Below are 20,183 nucleotides of genomic sequence, written 5' to 3'. Positions count from 1 at the left end.
CCCTCACAACAAAAGATTTGTGACGAGCTGCCAAACGAACTCCATTTAAAAAAAATGTCTAATTGTATTGAATCATTTCACATTTCGATTATATCTTCTGCAAATATTATCTTTCTACATTCTGGTCTGGTGCATGGTGTGTAACTAAGGTGGAGATTCTTCTTCCCTGAGATATACAATGTAGAAGAAAGTATTCAGATGCTTCACTTAAGTGAAAGTACTTAAACCAGAGGTTAAATTATTCTGTTACAGTAAAAGTCCTGCATTAATGTTTCTTTAGTAAAGGTCTGTAAGTAAAATCAGTAAAAATGCCCTCTTTGACTGTTATTCTATTATATATCATAAGATTATTATTACTCATACATCATGAAGGTTGAGAAAGAAAGGACTAATGGGAAATGTAGTGTAAAAAGCTTATTATCTGCATCGCAGTGATGTGCTTCGAGCAGCTGGTTGTATGAGGATTGTTTTGAAGCCTAAAAGAGGACATGTCCACACGTGTGTACGCGTGCGTTTGTTTGTTCATGGAGCCGTGCCACGCCTTGATTGAGGTTATGGTTTTGGCAAGATGAGAGCAACGGCCGGGAGAGAGGGAGGGAGGACGGAGAGAGAGGAATCCACAACTGTGTGTTTTCTCTAATTAAAAAGTGCAATTTAACCAACCGATCCCTCAACACTGTGTGTGCGTGCGTGTGTGCGTGCGTGTGTGCGCGTGTGTGTGTGTGTGTGTGTGTGTGTGTGTGTGTGTGTGTGTGTGCGCAGACGGATTGACTACAAGCTGAAAAGACAGGACAGCACCAAAACACTGCTGATAAAAAGTGAACAGCTGCTGAGAATCGAGGAGCACGACTTTGCTATGAGACCAGGCTTTGGAGGTTAGACACACACACACACACACACACACCAGACAACCTTTTGTTTATGTTTTTTTACATTACTTTAACCATTAGTGTTCCTTTCCTTTTTTAAGTTCTTTCTTCCTTGTAATGTTTTTTTTTTTTTTACATGTGGTATCTTTTAATGCTCTTTTTATAGCACGTATTACCATCTAACGCTAACGTTAAAACTAAATGCTAACCTTCAGACAGGCCAAAATGTCCTTACAATGTAGAAATGTCCTCACTGCAATTGTTTAAAACTGAAGCTGGTCCTCACAAAGACAACACTACAAGCCCACACACACACACACACACACACACACACACATACACCTCATTTCATTCCTGATGATTTAATCTGCTCGCTCACACGGTGTCCAGCAGAAAAAATCTCACCCCACGCTGATGATGTGGTGGTTTGATGATGTGATGATGGGCACTGGGTCACCCAGACAACGGATGTGTCAATCCCAATCACCAACACTGACCCAGATTACACCATTGTGTGTGTGTGTGTGTGTGTGTGTGTGTATTGTGTGAGTTGGGGGGGGGATTCGAGTGCATTAATCTGGATTATATTCCAGGTCTGGAGCAGATGGAGGGGTGGGAAACAACACAATCTGCAGCAAAGATCATCAGTGTCAAACACACGACAATAGCGTTTAGTATTTCTGCAGAGCTATTATTGCTACTTTTACTTAAAGATATAAATATGATAATAACATTTGACCGAGACCCGGTGCTAATACGGCACCCGGTGTCTTAATGACCGTTATCTATATAGCAACGCGGATTTGAGTGCCTTATTTAGGTGCCACTTAAATTAGACTTAGACTTAGACTTCTCTTTATTGATCCTTTTGGGATGACTCCCGCAAGGAAATTAGATTAGATTTCCAGCAACAGATTTCAGTTTACAAAACACTTAGAAAAAAAGGAGGTATAACAAAATAGTATATAAAATACCCTATAAGAATAATAATAATAATTTTAGCTAAATATAGGAAGTAAACAAAAACTACAGATAAATAAAGATAAATATATATATATATATATATATATATATATATATATATATAGGAATATATATATATATAGGAATGTGTATTGCATTGTGTTATTATACAGTGAATAAGTGACATTTAGCATAAATAAATTAGCAGTTAAGAGCAGTTAGAGTGTCCGGGTATGTATGAGTAGATTATTAATTAATTGCACAGTGAATGAGTGGCTACCACTCCTTCCCTTCCTTCCTGTTCTGTTCTGTTCTGTTCTGGGCCTGCGCTTCTCTCTGATGCTCCGAAAAACGGATGTTAGAGACAACTGAAACATAGTTAACACTACACTCGACAGCAGGTAACGTTAGCCTACTGTTAGCTAGCGGCTGGAGTAAACACGGTTAAAATGCTGACAGCTAAACGGTGTAAAAATGTGTCATCTTTTTCAGTCCTTCTGAGTTTGCTGGTATGATCTGTCCAATCTGAATTTTCTGTTACACGACCAAAACAACTTTTGAACGTACACATGTTCCACCAAAACAAGTTCCTTCCAGAGGCTATTTTGCAGAGGCACCGGTGCACCGTCCGGCGCTTAGCACCACCCATGACGATTGTGATTGGTTTAAAGAAATGCCAATAAACCAGAGCACGTTTTCCTCCCTTCCCTGAATGCTATGTGGACTAGCCAGACCCTCCTTCGCAGCGCGGTGGAGGAAGGTCTGGTAAAGTGAGACTACTATAAACAGGATTCAAACTGCCATCTTCTCTTTGTGCAGCCCAATCACTGATCCTGACCTGAGAGGTTTTTAAACTCATTATTTTCACAACCACAAGAGGTGCATGTCACCAAAATATAAACATAGTTAAGTTTTTTGAACAAAGGACAATGCTGCCATTTTTTTCTGGTGGTGACAGTCTCTTCCTTTCATTCTTCTATTGATCTCAAAACATGACTTTAAAAAAACTCTTTCTCACTTTGAGGACCTCTGCTGTTGACTAGAAATCCTGGTAATACCTAGCAGCTCTGAAACTTCTTTGGACCCTCGTGTTTAATTTAAATAATTTAAAGTCACAATGTTTTTGTTCCATGAGATCCTCTTACTTTCTGACCACGGGTGGAAGATGTACTGCGATTCTTTACTTACTGGTGATAACTGTAAGAATATTCCTTTAAAAGTAAACAAAATGTTTACTTAAGTAAAAGTATGAGTATAATAAGTAGATAAAAGGCAACTGTCTACGATGCCGTATTAGAGCCATTGTAGGTAAAAATGAATCGAAGAAAAAAGTGTTTCTTTTGTTAAGGAACCACATCACTCTACTTTGTAAGGTAAGATCAACAAAACATGGTATTTTGTAAAAATGTCATATTTTTCCTGTTCCAAAATCTCATCCTTTCCTGCCTCAGATAAACCTATTGCTGTGTGTGTATGTGTGTGTGTGTGTGTGTGTGTGTGTCTTAAGAATCAAAACCATTCCCTGCTCAGATCCCTTCCAGTCCTGAAATACACGTGAGACATTTTTGTTACTTGTATCTTGTTACTTCATAGTATTTCAATATCGAGGTCAACTTTTAAACTAAAGACATCCGTAAACTTTCCAACAAACTTCACATCAGGTCGCCCAACTGTTATATTTAAAAACCGTGAGACCAAATAAACTGCTTGAAACTGTTTGTTTTACTAGCTCTGTAAAAATCGCTATATTTCTGGCCTTATAAAACACTGCGTGACCTCGTCTGGTCCTAGTTTCAGGCAGGCCCCCAGGAAGTGCGCCGGGCTTTGAAGCAAATTGAACATAGAGGCCAAGCAGTGATATTGCAACTCCTGAGCCGTCACATAGTGCCCTAGGGCCCCAAAAGACTTCTTTCCATAGACGTACATTGTTTAAGAGATTTCTGTAAATCAGTGGATATATATTTTTTATTTCAATTTGCAACAAACAACGGATGAAATGGCTCATTGTGGTTTAAAAAACTAAAGTAAAAATTTGAAGTAGAGTATTTCACTTTAAAACTATTATAAATGTACTTTGTCACATTCCACCAGTGACACATACTGTACATTCATCTGCCAGATGAAAGTGATGTAAACTATTTTCATACTGTACAGAAATTAAACATGACGTCTGCTTTAAGGGCAGTAAAATAAAATCCCAAAAGGGGTAGCTTTGACGTAAATATATGTTATTTGTGCTGTAACATAGAAAACCACTGGTGTGGTTCTTTGTGTGTAGCCTAAAACCTAAACCTACAGGTGCTTCCCGAGCAGAGCTTTGATAACAGAGTGTTCCCGCCCAAGCTGCCAGTGTTACGCATGGCTGGGTTTAGTCAGTATGGACTGTGTAGGAGTGTGACGTTTACATTCTCCCAAAGCTGCTCAGAGAATCACCTCTTAATCCCTTTCCACCTTTCACCTTACCCCTCATTTGATCGGAGAGTAAAATCAGAAACACTCACGAGGCTGGACAAAAACATCCTGCGGCCTTAAATCTGCATTATGCTGCTTATGACTGCATGAATTGATCCATCTGCGGCTGTTGTGTTTTGGGATTAAACGACTCATTTTAAAACGCTGAGCACAAATTTCTTTTGGGGACAAAAAAATAAATAAATGAATGACCTTGTCGCAGCACCAGGCAACATTTGTATGTTTTTTAAGGTAAAGCTGCAGCAGCTCACTAACTAAGATGTTTTAGATTTACACAAATAAAAGTCCAGAGCTGGATTAAGTGACCAGCAGGACAATCTGTGCAACACATAATGAACTTTTGCTGCCTTTTGGGGCCATACGCAGGGAATAATATTCATTTTTTTAAGGCCAGATCATCCAGAGATCAACTTTTTACTTCAACACCTGCACAGACGGAAGGGTTAGCAGTAGGGCTGGGCAATATGGAGAAAATCTAATATCACGATATTTATAACTAAATACATCAATGTCGATAGTGTAGGGTTGACAATTGGTGCTTGTACAAAAAAAATTAAATGAGATTTTAGATAAATAATCATCAATGATGTGGAATTGAAATTTAAACAAGTGAAATTTAATAGAAAAAATAAGTATTTTTTTCCAGCAATAGTGATGCGACGTATGTTTACATGCATGCACAAAAGTAGCGTAATGTTAAAAACAATCTGCAATTCTCCAAATGATATTCCCTCAATATGTTTCACAACAGATTTTCTGAGAAAATGAACTTAGTATGTGCTTGTTATTATCAATTTAGATGTAGTTGTATATCACGATATCTCGAAATGTGATTTCATCACGATATGATTCCATTGAAAGACGATAAATGATCATATTGAATTATTACCCAGCCCTTGTTGGCAGCATTGTTTCACTGTTGCTGAGCAAACACGCAAACTCAGGCTGTCAATCACATAACTTACTGCACTAATGACGTTGCCTAATACTGCAGAAAGAAATGTGAGCCCCTGATTTCCTCTCTTAGTGATAAAGGCTGAGCAGGAACAACCAGGACCAACTTTTCCTCCGGTTTCCTTGTTTTCCAGAACATTTGAGGCCAATGACTCCAGGGCTTTCTGCAGCAGTATCACTGCAACAAATGCACCACAATGACTAACTCATCAACTTGTTGTAACATCGACAACCCGTTTACATAAAAACATGCATGCTGAGGGTTGTTCAAGGTTCACCACCACAGGATGTTTTCCCCCGAGCCCAGGAGAGCCCAAAAAGTGGAAACTACATTTGTGTGTCCTTCAGAAACAGGTGCTGTCTGAATTGCAGATTTCAGATTTCTTTGAGTCGTTCAAATCCTGTTGATCTGGTGTTGTGCTCATTGAAGGTTTGTTTCCCCGGTTAGAATACAACCATTGTTCACAGTAGGAAGAATATGTGCAAAATAATAAACCAAAATTTTAGAGTTAAGAGTTTACAGTAGTGTAGCGTAGTGTCCATGGGGCGTGATGAGTGTCAGTGTCAGCGGGGGTCCCGGGCCTCGTTGATGAGGCCAGCTGCAGTCGGGAAGAAACTCATAGAGTTCTTTGATATATTGTTTTTTTTCCCCCTTGTGTGGACAAAATAATTAATACAGCCCCTTAGTGCTTGTTTGTACAGCATTTTGCTTTTAATTCAGCTTAAACTGTGTTTAAGTGTGCTCTAGAAACAAACTTTACTTACTTACTTTACAAGAGACAGGGTTTAGAGAGCAATTCTCAACAAAATAAACGTAAGTACATAACCCTTGTGTGGTCCTTCGGGTCCCGGTGACCCGAAGGACCACACAAGGGTTAACAATATTGTTTATAGCCCGTATTTTATCCCCATCTTGTCCAGATGTATAATTAAGGCACTGTGGTTAATGTATTTTACTCCTGTTTATCTTGAGGTTTTGTGTGAAGAGAGATTATTCTCCTGTCACAAGTTGCAAGGAGCTTTTGAGACGCCTGACTCACAAGGGCTAGCTGATAAAGAGTTTGTGTCCCCGGTGGGAGGGAGAGCGTTCGTGCGTTATCCTTCAAATATCCAGCAACATGAGCGATCAGCGGGCCTGCTCCGCCCCTGCAGTGCAGAACCTGTTTAGGAAACAAAACGACTTGGTTAGGTTCAGGAAAGGATCATTGTTTGGGTTGAAATAAGTTAGTTTATTACATCACTTATGTAGGTGGTGTTAGTTAAGTACGTAAGAGAAGTAAGTTAAGCCCAGGAAGCAGAAGGTTACGCGTACTGTACTGTAGCTGCTACCTTCAATGTTTTTTTTTTTAAATAGATAAATTTAAATAGCGATAAATGTGTTGATGGTATGATGTGAAACAGTTTGAATACTAATAATGTCAAAAAACTTTGAAAGTTGAACCTGACCTTCTTTTCCACGAGTTTCTCTATAAACTGTTTTAAACATCTTTTGACTGGGTGCGACATGGGAAAAGGAAAACAGCTAGAGAGAGAGAGAGAGAGAGAGGAGAGAGAGAGAGAGAGAGTGACCTTCTGTTTAAGGTTTTTCCCACCAAAGAGCGCGCGTTGTCGGGGCTACGTTAAATGTTGAGTCGGCACCGCTTGGTGGTTTTTACGAGTCACGTCGGGACAAAGCCGGGCTGCAGCAGGAGCTTTATGGTCCTGGCTGTCAGATGAACTTCATTAAATAAAGTGTTCATTGAGCTGCCGGCCTGCTAACATTCAAGTGGAATTAAAACACTTTACATCCACAGAAAGCATACAGACACTTTCAAGTATATCTTTTTTCTTCTTGTTGGCCGTGGGTGAAAACAGGAATATACTGTAAACCACGTCTAGATGACAGACCAAACCAGCGTGTGTGTGTGTGTGTGTGTGTGTGTGTGTGTGTGTGTGTGTGTGTTAATGCACACTGAACCAGCAGACAAACGCAGGTCAAAATGCTTTTTTCATTTTCTTGGTCTGGACTTTGGTCTTTGAGGTCAATTAAATAAAACAACAGATTGAACCTGTGACCTCTAAGATACGAACAGAAAACCCTCTCAACAACAATATGTAGCTAGACACAATTAAAGATGCAGTAGGTAAGCCTTATAAAACTAACTTTCTGTCATATTTCATATGAAATTTGACCCGAGGACAACAGGAGGGTTAAAGTAATTATTGACCTCTGACTTCTGTGAGTAGCCTCAGCAAAGACCTGAGGTTTCCAAGGTGAAGCCTGAAAATTAAAAGAACGTGGTCGGGTTAGCTCAGTTGGTAGAGCAGGCGCACATATATAGAGGTTCACTCCTTGACGCAGCGGGCATGGGTTTGTGTCCGACCTGCGGCCCTTTGCTGCATGTCATTCCCCCCCCTCTCTCTCCCCTTTCATGTCTTTCATTTGTCCTGTGAAAATAAAGGCCTAAAAGTGCCTCAAAAAATAATATTTAAAAAGAAAGAAAATTAAAAGAATAGCCACCACTAAAGTCTCAAAGAAATCAAATCAGTACATTTGTTTTCTCAGGCTTTTTTTTTGGTTTTATAACTTATACTTTGAGGATTGTCCACTTCTGGTAACCAGTGGTAACCAGTGAAGGGAGCGGAGGAGCAGTGTAGTGTGAGGGAACTTTCTTCTGCTTTATAAATTAAATTTGCTTGCTTAAGAAAATGTTTTCAGACAACTAGACATATAGCGTATAACCGTCCACAGCATTAAAATAACTATATTTCAATGTGTAGTCAGGACCTGCTTTACATTGAAAATAGTCATTTGAATACAGATGAAACCAGAAGTATAATGTTATTTAGATTCAGAACTAGAACTTCCTATTGCGCCATTTTGATGCTACCAAGCATCACCTCCCGTTAGCATTCCATTGACTGCCATTCATTTCAATGTCACTTTGACAGCGAATAACTTTACATCTGAAGCGTTTAAAGACTTTTTTTCTCCATTGTTTATTTCTAAAGAAACACGAAAATGTATACAAGGCTCCATTACCAGTATCTCACGTTATGGCTCCGTAGCAGACGTTTTCGTAAAAATAGGCTAACGATTGTGTCATAACCACGAGACTTACTGTCACACAGTAGAGGAATTACCGTATAGTACAAGAGAAGCTCGCAGGCAGTTTGGACTTCCATTAGCTGTTTAAGTTTAATCACTAATGTTAACTAGCATTTTAGTTAGCAATAATTAGCCTGTGCCCATGTTATCTCCTTACATATACCTACGCTCTCCGTCTCTGTAAGATTGGGAATGATTGAGATTTCTCTTGGCACGACTACCAGAAGACTTACAACTTTCAGACAGGTTGATCACGTAACATTTACGTTGTTTCTCTCAGTTGGAGGCTGCGCAGTAACGCTCAGCGCTCACTGGAAAAGTGCTTCTAATATCCTTCACTGGTCTCTGTCCAGATCAACGGGGTCTGTTGGTCCATTATATACTGTCTATGTGTCTAACAGCACTCCCATTTCAGCCTAGTTTAAATGTAGACACATAGACGTCTTTTGAGATGCAAATCACCAAAACAAGCACACTGAGTGATGGGAAAGTTCACAGTTGTCAAGGTGATTTATTCGTACTGTAAACTGACAGTCACAGTGGCACATTCCCTGGTGGTTGCGTTCCCCTCATTGTTAAACTTTTAACATTGACTCTATAAAGAATATTATGATACAGATGTGAGAGACCTTTAAGAGTTTAAGACAACAGTAAAATCATTGCTGATGCTTGTGGTCGAGTCAGGAAATGAGCTCTTTAGTCTGCAGGCTGCAGCGGTGGATACATCCTAAAATTAGCCGAGTAGATTCTTAGGAAAAGGCAGAAAGACCACCAAACGGCATCATAGTTGGTGGACAAATGTCCCTGAAAATATCCTGCCCAAACTTTGTCAGGTCATGATTGATTTTGTGGAGGCAGAGCAGCAAAACAGGGATTCGTGCTGTTTAGCTATTTACGGTCTGTTTGTGTGCACAAATCAGGCTGTTCAGGTTTAGCGGTTAAACAAGCTTAATCTGCTAATGAGGCGGATGGAGCGGGGGAGTGGAGGACAGATGTTTATGCTGCTGTGAGCTGGAGGCAAAGACCAAGGATGGTGTTAACAGTGTTTGACCAAAATGAGTGTTTGACCAAAATGAGGCATTTTGAGGGCTGCTGAAATACAGATAGAGATTTTGGACATTTATTTTTGATTTTGTTTAATCCAAAATTGAACCTGTGTTAATACAGTAAATTTTGGGACCATTCTCCAAAAGGCTGAAGCAGAGTAAAATCACATGCACCTAACTTTCCCATGTTCTGTTCTAAATAGGACTCAGCAAAATAAAGCAAAGGTGGAAAAAAAGTTTTGCCAGGATGATTTTTTTCTAAGTTCCAGGTGAGTTATATTTTTTTTGTTTGCACTCTAAACCCAAAATAGTCCACTTTCCCCTTCAACTGCGTTAATGTTTTCTTCAGGTGAAAATCAATCCGTGCACCATTGATAAATCAGAATTGTTACTTTTTGAGACATTAAAACTCACCTTGAAGAAAACATGAATGTTTTAGTCCTATTTAGAACATGGGGAAGTCGTGACTCTTTTGCCTCTTGTGGAAATGAGTATGACAACAACAAAAAACGACTTGATCATGACAAAAATAATACTTATTTCCTGCCCAAACTTGTTTTTCACCTGTTCTTAATTTAAAAACACAGGAGCGAAAACAAACACAATACAATCTTTATCACCTACAGTTCTTTACTGAATGTTGTGACAGTTGACATTGTCTGTGATGCAGTTATTTGTAGTTTCATGATCCTAAATACACGCTGCAAAGATGTCAAGAGGCTGAGTTTTTGCAGGTTTCTGCAGGTGAAAGGAGAACAGAGAATATGTTTTCCTGGAAGTTGTTCTGATGTAAAGTACAGTGTCACTTCTTGCAGAAAACCCTGATTTATGAGTTTGAGTTATTAAGTTTAACATGAACATGATGGTTTTCAGGTGCAGCCATCCCGGTGGGCATCGATGTGCAGGTGGAGAGCATCGACAGCATCTCAGAGGTCAACATGGTGAGGATCTCAAACATCTTAAACTTCATTCCCAGCTGTGATGACTGGCTTCAAATATGTTCTATCCACTGGTGAATGTGGCAGAGAAACTAGTCAATGTGCAGCATTTTAATGGCAGAAAATGCAACAAACATACCGGTTGAACATTGAATTCTACCGTATATTAACTAACTTCATGTAAGATACTAAATGTGACGAAATATGTGATTCTATGCGTTCAAGTAAATCCTCACAATTTATCTGAGGTCATGTTCTTTTTATTTATCTTTAAAGCCATTTCAACTTTTAATTTTCAAAATAAGGTTGTTCATTCAATAAGGGACTTAAATGGATGGACCAAGTGACCAATCATCAATCAAAATAATCCAAATATAGATATAAAAAAAAAATCTAGATTTTCACGAAAAAAAAATGAGTAGCTAACATCTTTGTTGCTTTTTAAAACATTTAAAATGTCAGAATCTTATTATGAGAATATGAGGTTACTGAAAGCTGGAACTTCCGAAGGTTAAATAAAGGTGATGTCGACTTTGGGCTGCTCTGACGTCACTTCCTGTCTGGTGTGTGACCCCCTCAATGGCTCTGCTTTCAACTCAACCGGCCACTCACTTACAAGTCTTATCAAGTTCCTCCATCCAAGAGAGATGAATGGTGGAGGGATGGCAGTGTCGTCATGGCAGCCTCAACTGGAACGGTAAAAAGAAAAATCTGCACGTCGTCTGGACGCAATCCAATTCAGGCTACAGAAAAATGTCCATCTCCTCCATCACCGACACAATTTTTTTCACCCTTTTGCAAATAATGTCAGACTTTGACATTAAATCATGATTATTTACACTTACATTTTGTTCCACTTTGCTGCCAAACATTTTTACCCTAACCCCCCTAACCCTTTTATCAGAATAATGTGTCTACAAAACCTAAGATGAAATCCTTTATTACATTTGTTTTCGTGTAAGTTATTTCATACAAGTTAATGCTTTAAATGGCCATTCAAAATTAGAACAAAGAAAGCCAAAAGAGAAAAAAAAGGGAAGAACTAAAAGCAGAAAAACTTAACATAGGAACAGTAATGATTATGATGCAAAGAAAAAAGCTGTTCTGTAACTGTTAATGAATTGTGGATTTAGTCACAAATCAAGCATCTAAATGATCTCTGTGGTGCCGCGTCCCACAGGACTTCACCATGACTCTGTACCTGCGTCACTACTGGAAAGACGAGCGGCTGGCCTTTCCATCCAAAAACAATCAGAGCAGGACATTTGACTCGAGGCTGGTGAAGAAGATCTGGGTTCCTGACGTCTTCTTCGTCCACTCCAAGCGCTCCTTCATCCACGACACCACCATGGAGAACATCATGCTAAGGGTTTACCCCGACGGAAAGATCCTGTACAGCGTCAGGTAGGACACACCGAGGGGAGGGGGACACCATAAGTTAAGTAGTGGAGGTTCAGACATGCAGATTTAAAGTGCTCATATTATGCTTTTTGGCTTTTTCCCTTTCTTTTATTGTGTTATATATCTTTTTTTGTGCACGTTATAGGTTTACAAAGTGAAAAAGCCCAAAGTCCAGCCCAAAGGGCCTTACCATCTCCAACAGAAAACACTGTTCACCAACTGCTCCAAACAGCTCTATTGTAGTCCAGCCTTTACTTCAGAGACAAACGTGGTCACTTTGTAACACACGTTATAATGCTCGGCTAGCTGCTAGCATGGTACACCCTCATACTCTGCTTCTGACTGGCTAGTAGTCCTTGCCTAGGTACTGTCAGGGTACACCCTCATACTCTGCTTCTGACTGGCTAGTAGTCCTTACCTAGGTACTGTCAGGGTACACCCTCATACTCTGCTTCTGACTGGCTAGTAGTCCTTACCTAGGTACTGTCAGGATACGCCCTCATACTCTGCTTCTGACTGGCTAGTAGTCCTTACCTAGGTACTGTCAGGGCACGCCCTCATACTCTGCTTCTGACTGGCTAGTAGTCCTTACCTAGGTACTGTCAGGGCTCGCCCTCATACTGCTTCTGACTGGCTAGTAGTCCTTACCTAGGTACTGTCAGGGCACGCCCTCATACTCTGCTTCTGACTGGCTAGTAGTCCTTACTCTGTAGCTAAAACAGAGAGCTCAACACACAGGGTGAAAAGAGGAGCTGCAGCAATGTGCGGTACGACAAAAATATGGTGTTTTTTGAAAAACAAAAAGTAGGATCATTTATTTGGGGCTTTTCCCTTTATTCGATAATGACAGCAGAAAGAAAGGGACGGGGGAGAGAGAGAGGGGATGACATGCAGCAAAGGGCTGGAGGTCAGATTCGAACCCTGGGCACCGCAAAGGGCTCAGCCTACATGGGGCGCCACTCTACTAGGTGAGCTAGAGGCCCCCGGGACATGCAGGTGTTTTATCTGCAGACCTGATGCTTTAAACCGGCCCGTACAAGCCTTACCTCTCCAAATACTCCAACATTTCACATTTCAGCTGTCAGCACACAACCTAATTTAATATATGGCTCCCGGGTTTGGCACGGTCACCTGTTAGTAGCAAAGACTGTAAACATAATGGAAGTAGCATCGGTGACGTCACCCACTGGTTAGTGGACAGCTGTTTTTGAAGCCAGCAGTTTTTCATTCTGGCATTTTGTGCTTTTAGGAAAACATTTTACACATAAATGCAGATATTTTATAACTAAACGCTCCCAGAACCATTGGAAGAATGAGCTAAATATGTTGTGTAAGTCATTGAAACAGGTTAAAAGCCCTTAAAATGATTTCTTTGCTTGAGATACTTAAGTTAATTTTAAAATAGCCCTTTTTATGTGTACGACATCATTGACATTTCAAAAGGCTTTTTAGAACAAAAAAAGCCACTTTAAAAAAATCTAACACCCAGCAGTGTGTATTTTCTTAGACTACTCTTTCAAATGCAACATTCAAATTACTAGAAAAAAAAAATCATATCCTGAGAAAAGTGGATTTTGAGTAGGAGTAGTAGGAGTTGAGGCTCCATAGAGCCCCTATCATTCTGCACTGGCCTGTGAGCGCCCCCTATATGGAACTCTGGTGGAACTGCAACCAGTTCAGAAGCCCAAAGTATCGAGAGAGTGGAACTTCTTCCCTTATTAGAAATTCTCTGGTGTTACCCACCGCTGAACAAGACATTTTTAAATGTTCAAATTAACTTTGATAGTTAAAGTCAAAACGCACAGTGAGAGAGTCAAAGTTTAAGAAGAAAACACAGACAACACCCAAAAAATGTGTATGAAACCCATCACCAAAATAGTCATATTCTGTCATTGTGTTAGTTATGGATGGACTTATAGTGAAAGGTTTAGTGAAAAAATTATTCCACTGGAACGATACGATACAACTTTATTGTCAGCCAAGGCTGAAATTCTTTGTGCATCCCTGGGTAGCTCGTATAAAAAAAAAGAGGACATACACATACATACAAACACACATGAGATTACTAACACCAACAGACATACATGAAACATTACCACAAATGAAAAACTTCCAAATAGGAAAACAAAGAAAACATGCATAACAACAGAAAATGACATGAACATACACACAGACAATGTCTTGGAGACGTATATCCCTGAGATAAGTATTGCACTGGATTTAATGTAGCTGGTTTAACAATAGAATAGATAGGTAGATAGATAGGAACACTCTCAATGACCACTGGGGGACCCCAGACCCCACTTTGAGAACCACTTTTTTAACTTGGATAAATGTTTGTGAAACCAAAAACTTTGGATTTGGATTGCTGCAGAACTCCTTGTTGTTTCTCGTCCTTTTTGCTTAACACAATCGATTCCTTCTCTTCTCTTCGGTCCTAGAGGAGCTTAAGAAAGAGTTGAAGCTCAGGTTTCCTTTTCAATTGCAGGAGATGTTTCTATCCAGGACCTGGTGACATGGTGACATGGTTACATGGTGACATGGTTACATGGTGACATGGTTACATGGTGACATGGTTACATGGTGACTGACTGTACTGACAGCGTAATGTTTGGTTGTGTTTTTGTGTTTCAGGGTCACGGTGACGGCTCTCTGCTCAATGGACTTCAGCAGCTTTCCTCTGGACACACAGAACTGCTCGCTGGAGCTGGAGAGCTGTGAGACACACACACACACACACACACACACACACACACACACACACACACAGCAATAGGTTTATCTGAGGCAGGAAAAGATGAGATTTCTCTTTTGTGTGAAAGTATAGTGGGGTGAAACGCTGCGGGCCGTGGGGCAGACAGTGGTGCTCTTGCTGTCCCCACCCTGAACATATTTCTTTTCACGCCACTTTAAAATTCGACTCCACTACATTTATCTGACAGCTTCAGTTACTTTACAAATTCAGATGTTTGCACAGAAAAAATATGACATTTTTACAAAATACCATGTTTTGTTGATCTTACCTTACAAAGTGGAGTGATGTGGTTCCTTAACAAACAAACAAAACACCCTTTTTTCTTCAATCCCCCAGATGATATTCCAGCTTTGTTTTCCTATATTTACAACTTTAATCCTGGAAATTCATTTAACACTTTAACTTTGAGAAAAACAAACGGCAGCAACAAATCTCTGTCTCTCTTTTCAGTTCTCATCTCTCCTCTTTTTTCCATGACACTGATTCCCTCTCTCTCGCTCTCTCTCTCTCTCTCTCTCTCTCTCTCTCTCTCTCTCTCTCTCTCTCTCTCAGATGCATATAATGAGAACGACCTGATGCTTTACTGGAAGAATGGGAACGACTCTCTGAGGACGGATGAGATCGTCTTGTCTCAGTTCTTCATTAAGCATTTCCACGCCTCCAGTGGCCTGGCTTTCTACAGCAGCACCGGTGTGTGTGTGTGTGTGTGTGTGTGTGTGTGTGTGTGTGTGTGTGTGTGTGTGTGTCCTCGGTTTATAGGTAGATTACAGGATAATTTTACCTCTTTGAGCCTTTGAAAAGTATTCAGATCAAACAAGGAAGAGTAAATCACTCCCTGGTTGACCTGGTCAAACCCAGAGACAGAACCGAATAACCAACTTGACTTCCAACGCCTTTAAAAAGACACTGTTGTGAACACTCTTCAGTCATTTTTCTGTACTTGCGCTGAAGTGCTGTAAAACTGACTCTACTTGCAAGTAAAAACGAACTTTGATTTTGTCCATTCTTTGATAAATAATTATCCTAACAAAATCGATACAAATTACAGTCGGTTGACATCAAAAATGAATCGCGATGCAATGCAAAACGACCTGGGGCGTAATCTACTTTTAATTTAACTTTTTTGACTTCAGACGTTACTAAATCTTCTTAGCTATTCATTTAAAGATATTTATTTCTATTTATTTAGTTATTGTAACTAAATTACTATTGTAATTAATTTTTGTATGAAAAAATATAATTTTATGTAAAAAGGGTAGGTGTAATAAGCTCTGGCTTCAGCCTACACTTTATCGGTCTTGTTTGTTTCTTGTCTCTATGTATGTTTGACTGTTGTGAGTTACAGATGGCCGAAAAAATTAAATAAAATAAAAAATAAAATAAATTTAGTTATTTATATATATATATATATATATATATATATATATTTTTTTTTTTAAGAAATACAATTCCAGTTGCACTTTTGATAAAAAGACACATCTATTGCATTGCATAGTTTAGATAAATAAAGGAATATTTTCAGTCATTTGACTGCAGCTCATTCTGTAAAAAGAATCCTGAGAAAATCATATTGTGAACTAAAAATCGTGAATCGTAAGCAAACTGTAACTTGAGTGTATCGTTACGTCCCTAATGCTTGTGTTCCCTAATGTTCAACATGAGTGTGTCTCCGTCTCCGTCTGTCAGGTTGGTACAACCGTCTGTTCATTAACTTCATCCTGCGGAGGCACATCTTCTTCTTCATGCTGCAGACGTACTTTCCCACCATGCTGATGGTCGTCCTGTCCTGGGTCTCTTTCTGGATCGACCGGAGGGCCGTCCCTGCCCGTGTCTCTCTGGGTAATTACATATATTAACCCTTGTGTTGTCTTCCCGTTGACCATTAACTTTCGTCAAAATTCAAAACTTTCTTCGGGCTCTTTTTCCCAATGTATTTGTCACTTTTTTCAAAGCTTTTTTTGATGCATGGTCAATAAACCTAATGTTTATGACATTATACCTATTTTTAATTAAAAAAAACACATAAGAGTGGATATCACAGACTGCTTTATGTCAAAGTTTAGTCAGGATATACTATTGTGAAAACCATTTAAACATTTTTTTCAAATGCTTTAAAATTAAATAAAACACCCAAAATTAAATTAAAGTAATCATATATTTCACCTGCTCTCCATGCCTTAATGTTCATTTTTGGCCAATTTTGTTGAAAGAAACACATATTTCTAATATTAAAAACTTTGAAAATGGGTCAAATTCGACCCGAGGACAACACAAAGGCATGAACCAAAAACTAAAGTCTGAACCCTAAGATTTCATGATTATCTTTGTTGTGATCAGCTTTTAGTGGGAGGGGAGACCCATAATGTGACTGTGTGAGCATTTACCAGGGTTTCCCCAGGGTCTTAAAAAGTCCTAAAAAGTCTAAAATTTCCTGTCTAAGCTGTCCTATCAAATAAAGGCCTAAAATGCAACAACAAAATCTTTAAAAAATTATTTTATTAAATTCGCTGAGGAATTGTGTTCTAGGTCTTAAATCATTTTAAACAGGTTTAAATTTTCTCATTGAAATGCTCCCGCAGCGCAAATGTTTTTTTATTCCATGGTATTGTTCTCTGAAAGGGGACCCTCAAAATGTCCAAAAAGTTTGTGTTGTGTCTGAAAACAGATGTGCTGGGATGTAGAAACAGATGTGCTGTGCTCTCTCGCCTCCTGCAGGTATAACCACGGTGCTCACGATGTCCACCATCATCACCGGAGTGTCCTCCTCCATGCCTCAGGTAACAGCTGTGTTTGTGTGAGGGTTCATGAGGCCTTCAGGGGCAGTGGGCCTCTTTACATGTGTTCATGCTCATATGGGCTCCCAGGGTCTTAAAGGTCCCATGGCATGAACATTTCACTTTATGAGGTTTTTTAACATTAATATGCGTTCCCCCAGCCTGCCTATGCTCCCCCAGTGGCTAGAAATGGCGATAGGTGTAAACCGAGCCCTGGGTATCCTGCTCTGCCTTTGAGAAAATGAAAGCTCAGATGGGACGATCTTCTTTTTTTACACTTTTATTCATGTATTTCACACCTGCCGTATTCCATTTCAGCTGTTTTGTTTTTATTCTTAATTGTTTTAACTGCTTTTTGTAAAAAAAAAAACTTGCCTTGTTGTTAAATGTGGTATATAAATAAAGCTGCCTTGCCTTTTGTACATGATGTGTGACGTAGTGAATGCGTCTCTTTGTTGTCCAGGTATCGTACGTGAAAGCGGTGGACATCTACCTGTGGACCAGCTTCCTGTTTGTCTTCCTGTCTGTGATCGAATACGCAGCAGTGAACTACTGCACCACTCTGGAGGAGATGAGGAAGATGAAGAGGGGGAAGGTCAGAGGCACGGGGGGATTATTACACTACACACCAACATCCGGAAAACACAGGGAGGGAAGCTTTGCAATTACATATTTAACTTAATGTCTCCCTCTAGTGGCCAAACAGAGACATTACAATCTGACATTTTCTGTTTAGGACAGGGGTCATCAACGTTTTTTAGGCCAAGGACCCCTTAACTGAGAGAGACGGAGCAGGGACCCTACTACGTATACTGTATAAAATTAAGTTGCATATTGTGGCCGGGTTAGCTCAGTGGGTAGAGCAGGCACACATATACTGAGAGGTTTATGCCTTGACGAAGAGGTCTGGGGTTCAAGTCCGACGTGTGACGATTTCCTGCATGTCTTCCCTCTTTCTCACCTAGCTGTCCTGTCAAATTAAAGGTGGAAAAGCCCCAAACAAATTCTATAAAAAGAAAAAAAATTAAGTTGCATATTAAACTGGGCCTACAATAATGTGTAGGTCGGCCTAAAGTCTTTACACATACCTATTTTCCATGTAATACTAAGCTATTAAAATAGCCTAATAATTGTTGGCATGATTTTATAAATCATGTTTTAATGTTAAACATATATGTGGCACAGTGAATCCTTATGAACTGTATCTGTGGATACCTTAGTGACTACCTTACCTATAGGCCAGTACGCCTATATATATATATATACATATATATATGATAATAATATCTTAGTGTCTTTTTAATTTTGGAAAAAACTTTCAAAAACTAACGTCAATTTGAAGGCCCCCCTGCATTGACTCTGAGGACCCCCTAGGGGTCCCAGTCCCCCTTGTTGAAGATCCCTGGTTTAGGAGATGGAGTATTTTACAGTGATGGAATGTTACTAAGTACATTTACTCGTGTGGTGTACTGAAGTACACGTTTGAGGTATCTGTAATTTACTTTTGGAGTATTTCCATGACACTTGACATGACATGTATCTGACAGCTGGAGTTACTACTTATTTTACAAATTAAGATTTTACATAGAAAACATATGAACTACAAAGAAAAAAATATAAGCACTGTAAAATATGAAACAACCTTTTTTTTTATATATTTTATTTTTAAAAAAAATTCTGTTTTATTTTTAGAACAAATGTAAACAACCTAAAACAAAAAAACAACAACAGACTTAAACATGAAAGAGAAAAGCTGGCAGACATAGATAAATCGGCCTACCTTCTGTGTTTCAGATCCCATCTACCTTCAACGCCAGCCAGGCGATGGCCTATGACGGCTGTTTCCACGACAACGACATTGAGCTGACTCCGTTCTCTGGCCTAGCGCCCACCGGGTCCTCTGGCCCCCTCACCACACCAACCCAGGCCCCGGACATCCGGCCCACGGAGGGGACTCGCCTGCGCCGGCAGTGGTCTCTGCGTCAAAACGTGGACCTGTTTGTCAGCAACAGCTACGTGATCGACTCGTACTCCCGTGTGGCCTTCCCGATGTCCTACCTGCTCTTTAACGTTGTCTACTGGAGCCTGTACTCCTGAATCAGCACCGCAAACTCTCGGTGAACTCTGGTGCACTTTACTGAGCCCGAGTGTTGAGTCAGAGAGCATGCTGGGGGGATCCCTCCTCTCCACAGAGCTTCACAGACACTTTACTGAATGAACTCTTGATCACAGGAGAGCCCCTTCAGCGCCATCTTCATCACTTTACAAGAGAGATAAAAGCACTCCAGTTCCTCAGAGTAGAAACTCTTAATTGTGCACAATTTCACCCTGACATTTGTCTCATGGGATCGGGTTGAATCCTGAGACTTGGGAAGTAATGGATCCCAATAAGCCACAGAGAAATACAAAATGTTCTTCATTTTTTTTTTTTTTTATATTCCTTTTTTCATATCAAATCATGAAAAAATCATATCATATCATATTGGGGGAGGGGGGTTCTGGGTGCCCTCCACCAGGGAAATTTTGAGCGTCAAAGACTTCATTTCCTGCATTCTCGTACAATTTGATCAACCAATTTACTGTGGAAATACCTTTATTTAGCCTATACAAAGATAAAAAAAACACAGATGACAATTCAAAATATGTCAAAAATATAATGGAAAGTATGTTGTTGCGTGTCATTGGGCATTTTTAAGTGGGTTATATGGAAATCCTGGAGCTTTCTTAGTGGGTATAGTGCGTATACCTGCGTATCACGTAACGTAGACTACACCACTGGAGCCAACCAACTACATGCAGGTCTACTTTGATTTCTTATCTCATTAAATTAGTATCTTGTTCATGAGGATGTCAAAGTGAATCTATCAGGGTCATATTATACTTGTTTAAACTTGGATTTGGGGTTTTTAGGAATGTTACAATA

General features: G+C 39.7%; 1 protein-coding gene across 1 annotated transcript; it reads left to right on the top strand.

The window, feature by feature from the left end:
• Positions 1-841: 841 nt before the first annotated feature.
• Positions 842-19,533, top strand: LOC114549226 (gamma-aminobutyric acid receptor subunit rho-3). Its single transcript, XM_028569459.1, has 9 exons — positions 842-875; positions 10,266-10,333; positions 11,511-11,734; positions 14,366-14,448; positions 15,039-15,176; positions 16,173-16,325; positions 17,202-17,263; positions 17,724-17,855; positions 19,055-19,533. Exons 1-9 carry the CDS (start codon positions 857-859, stop codon positions 19,355-19,357), a joined length of 1,182 nt encoding a protein of 393 aa, XP_028425260.1. The 5' UTR covers positions 842-856; the 3' UTR covers positions 19,358-19,533.
• Positions 19,534-20,183: the final 650 nt, after the last annotated feature.

The sequence above is a fragment of the Perca flavescens genome, chromosome 22, assembly GCF_004354835.1.
Source record: "Perca flavescens isolate YP-PL-M2 chromosome 22, PFLA_1.0, whole genome shotgun sequence".
Classification (NCBI taxonomy): Eukaryota; Metazoa; Chordata; class Actinopteri; order Perciformes; family Percidae; genus Perca; species Perca flavescens.
This window is presented reverse-complemented; position numbering and strand designations above follow the sequence as displayed.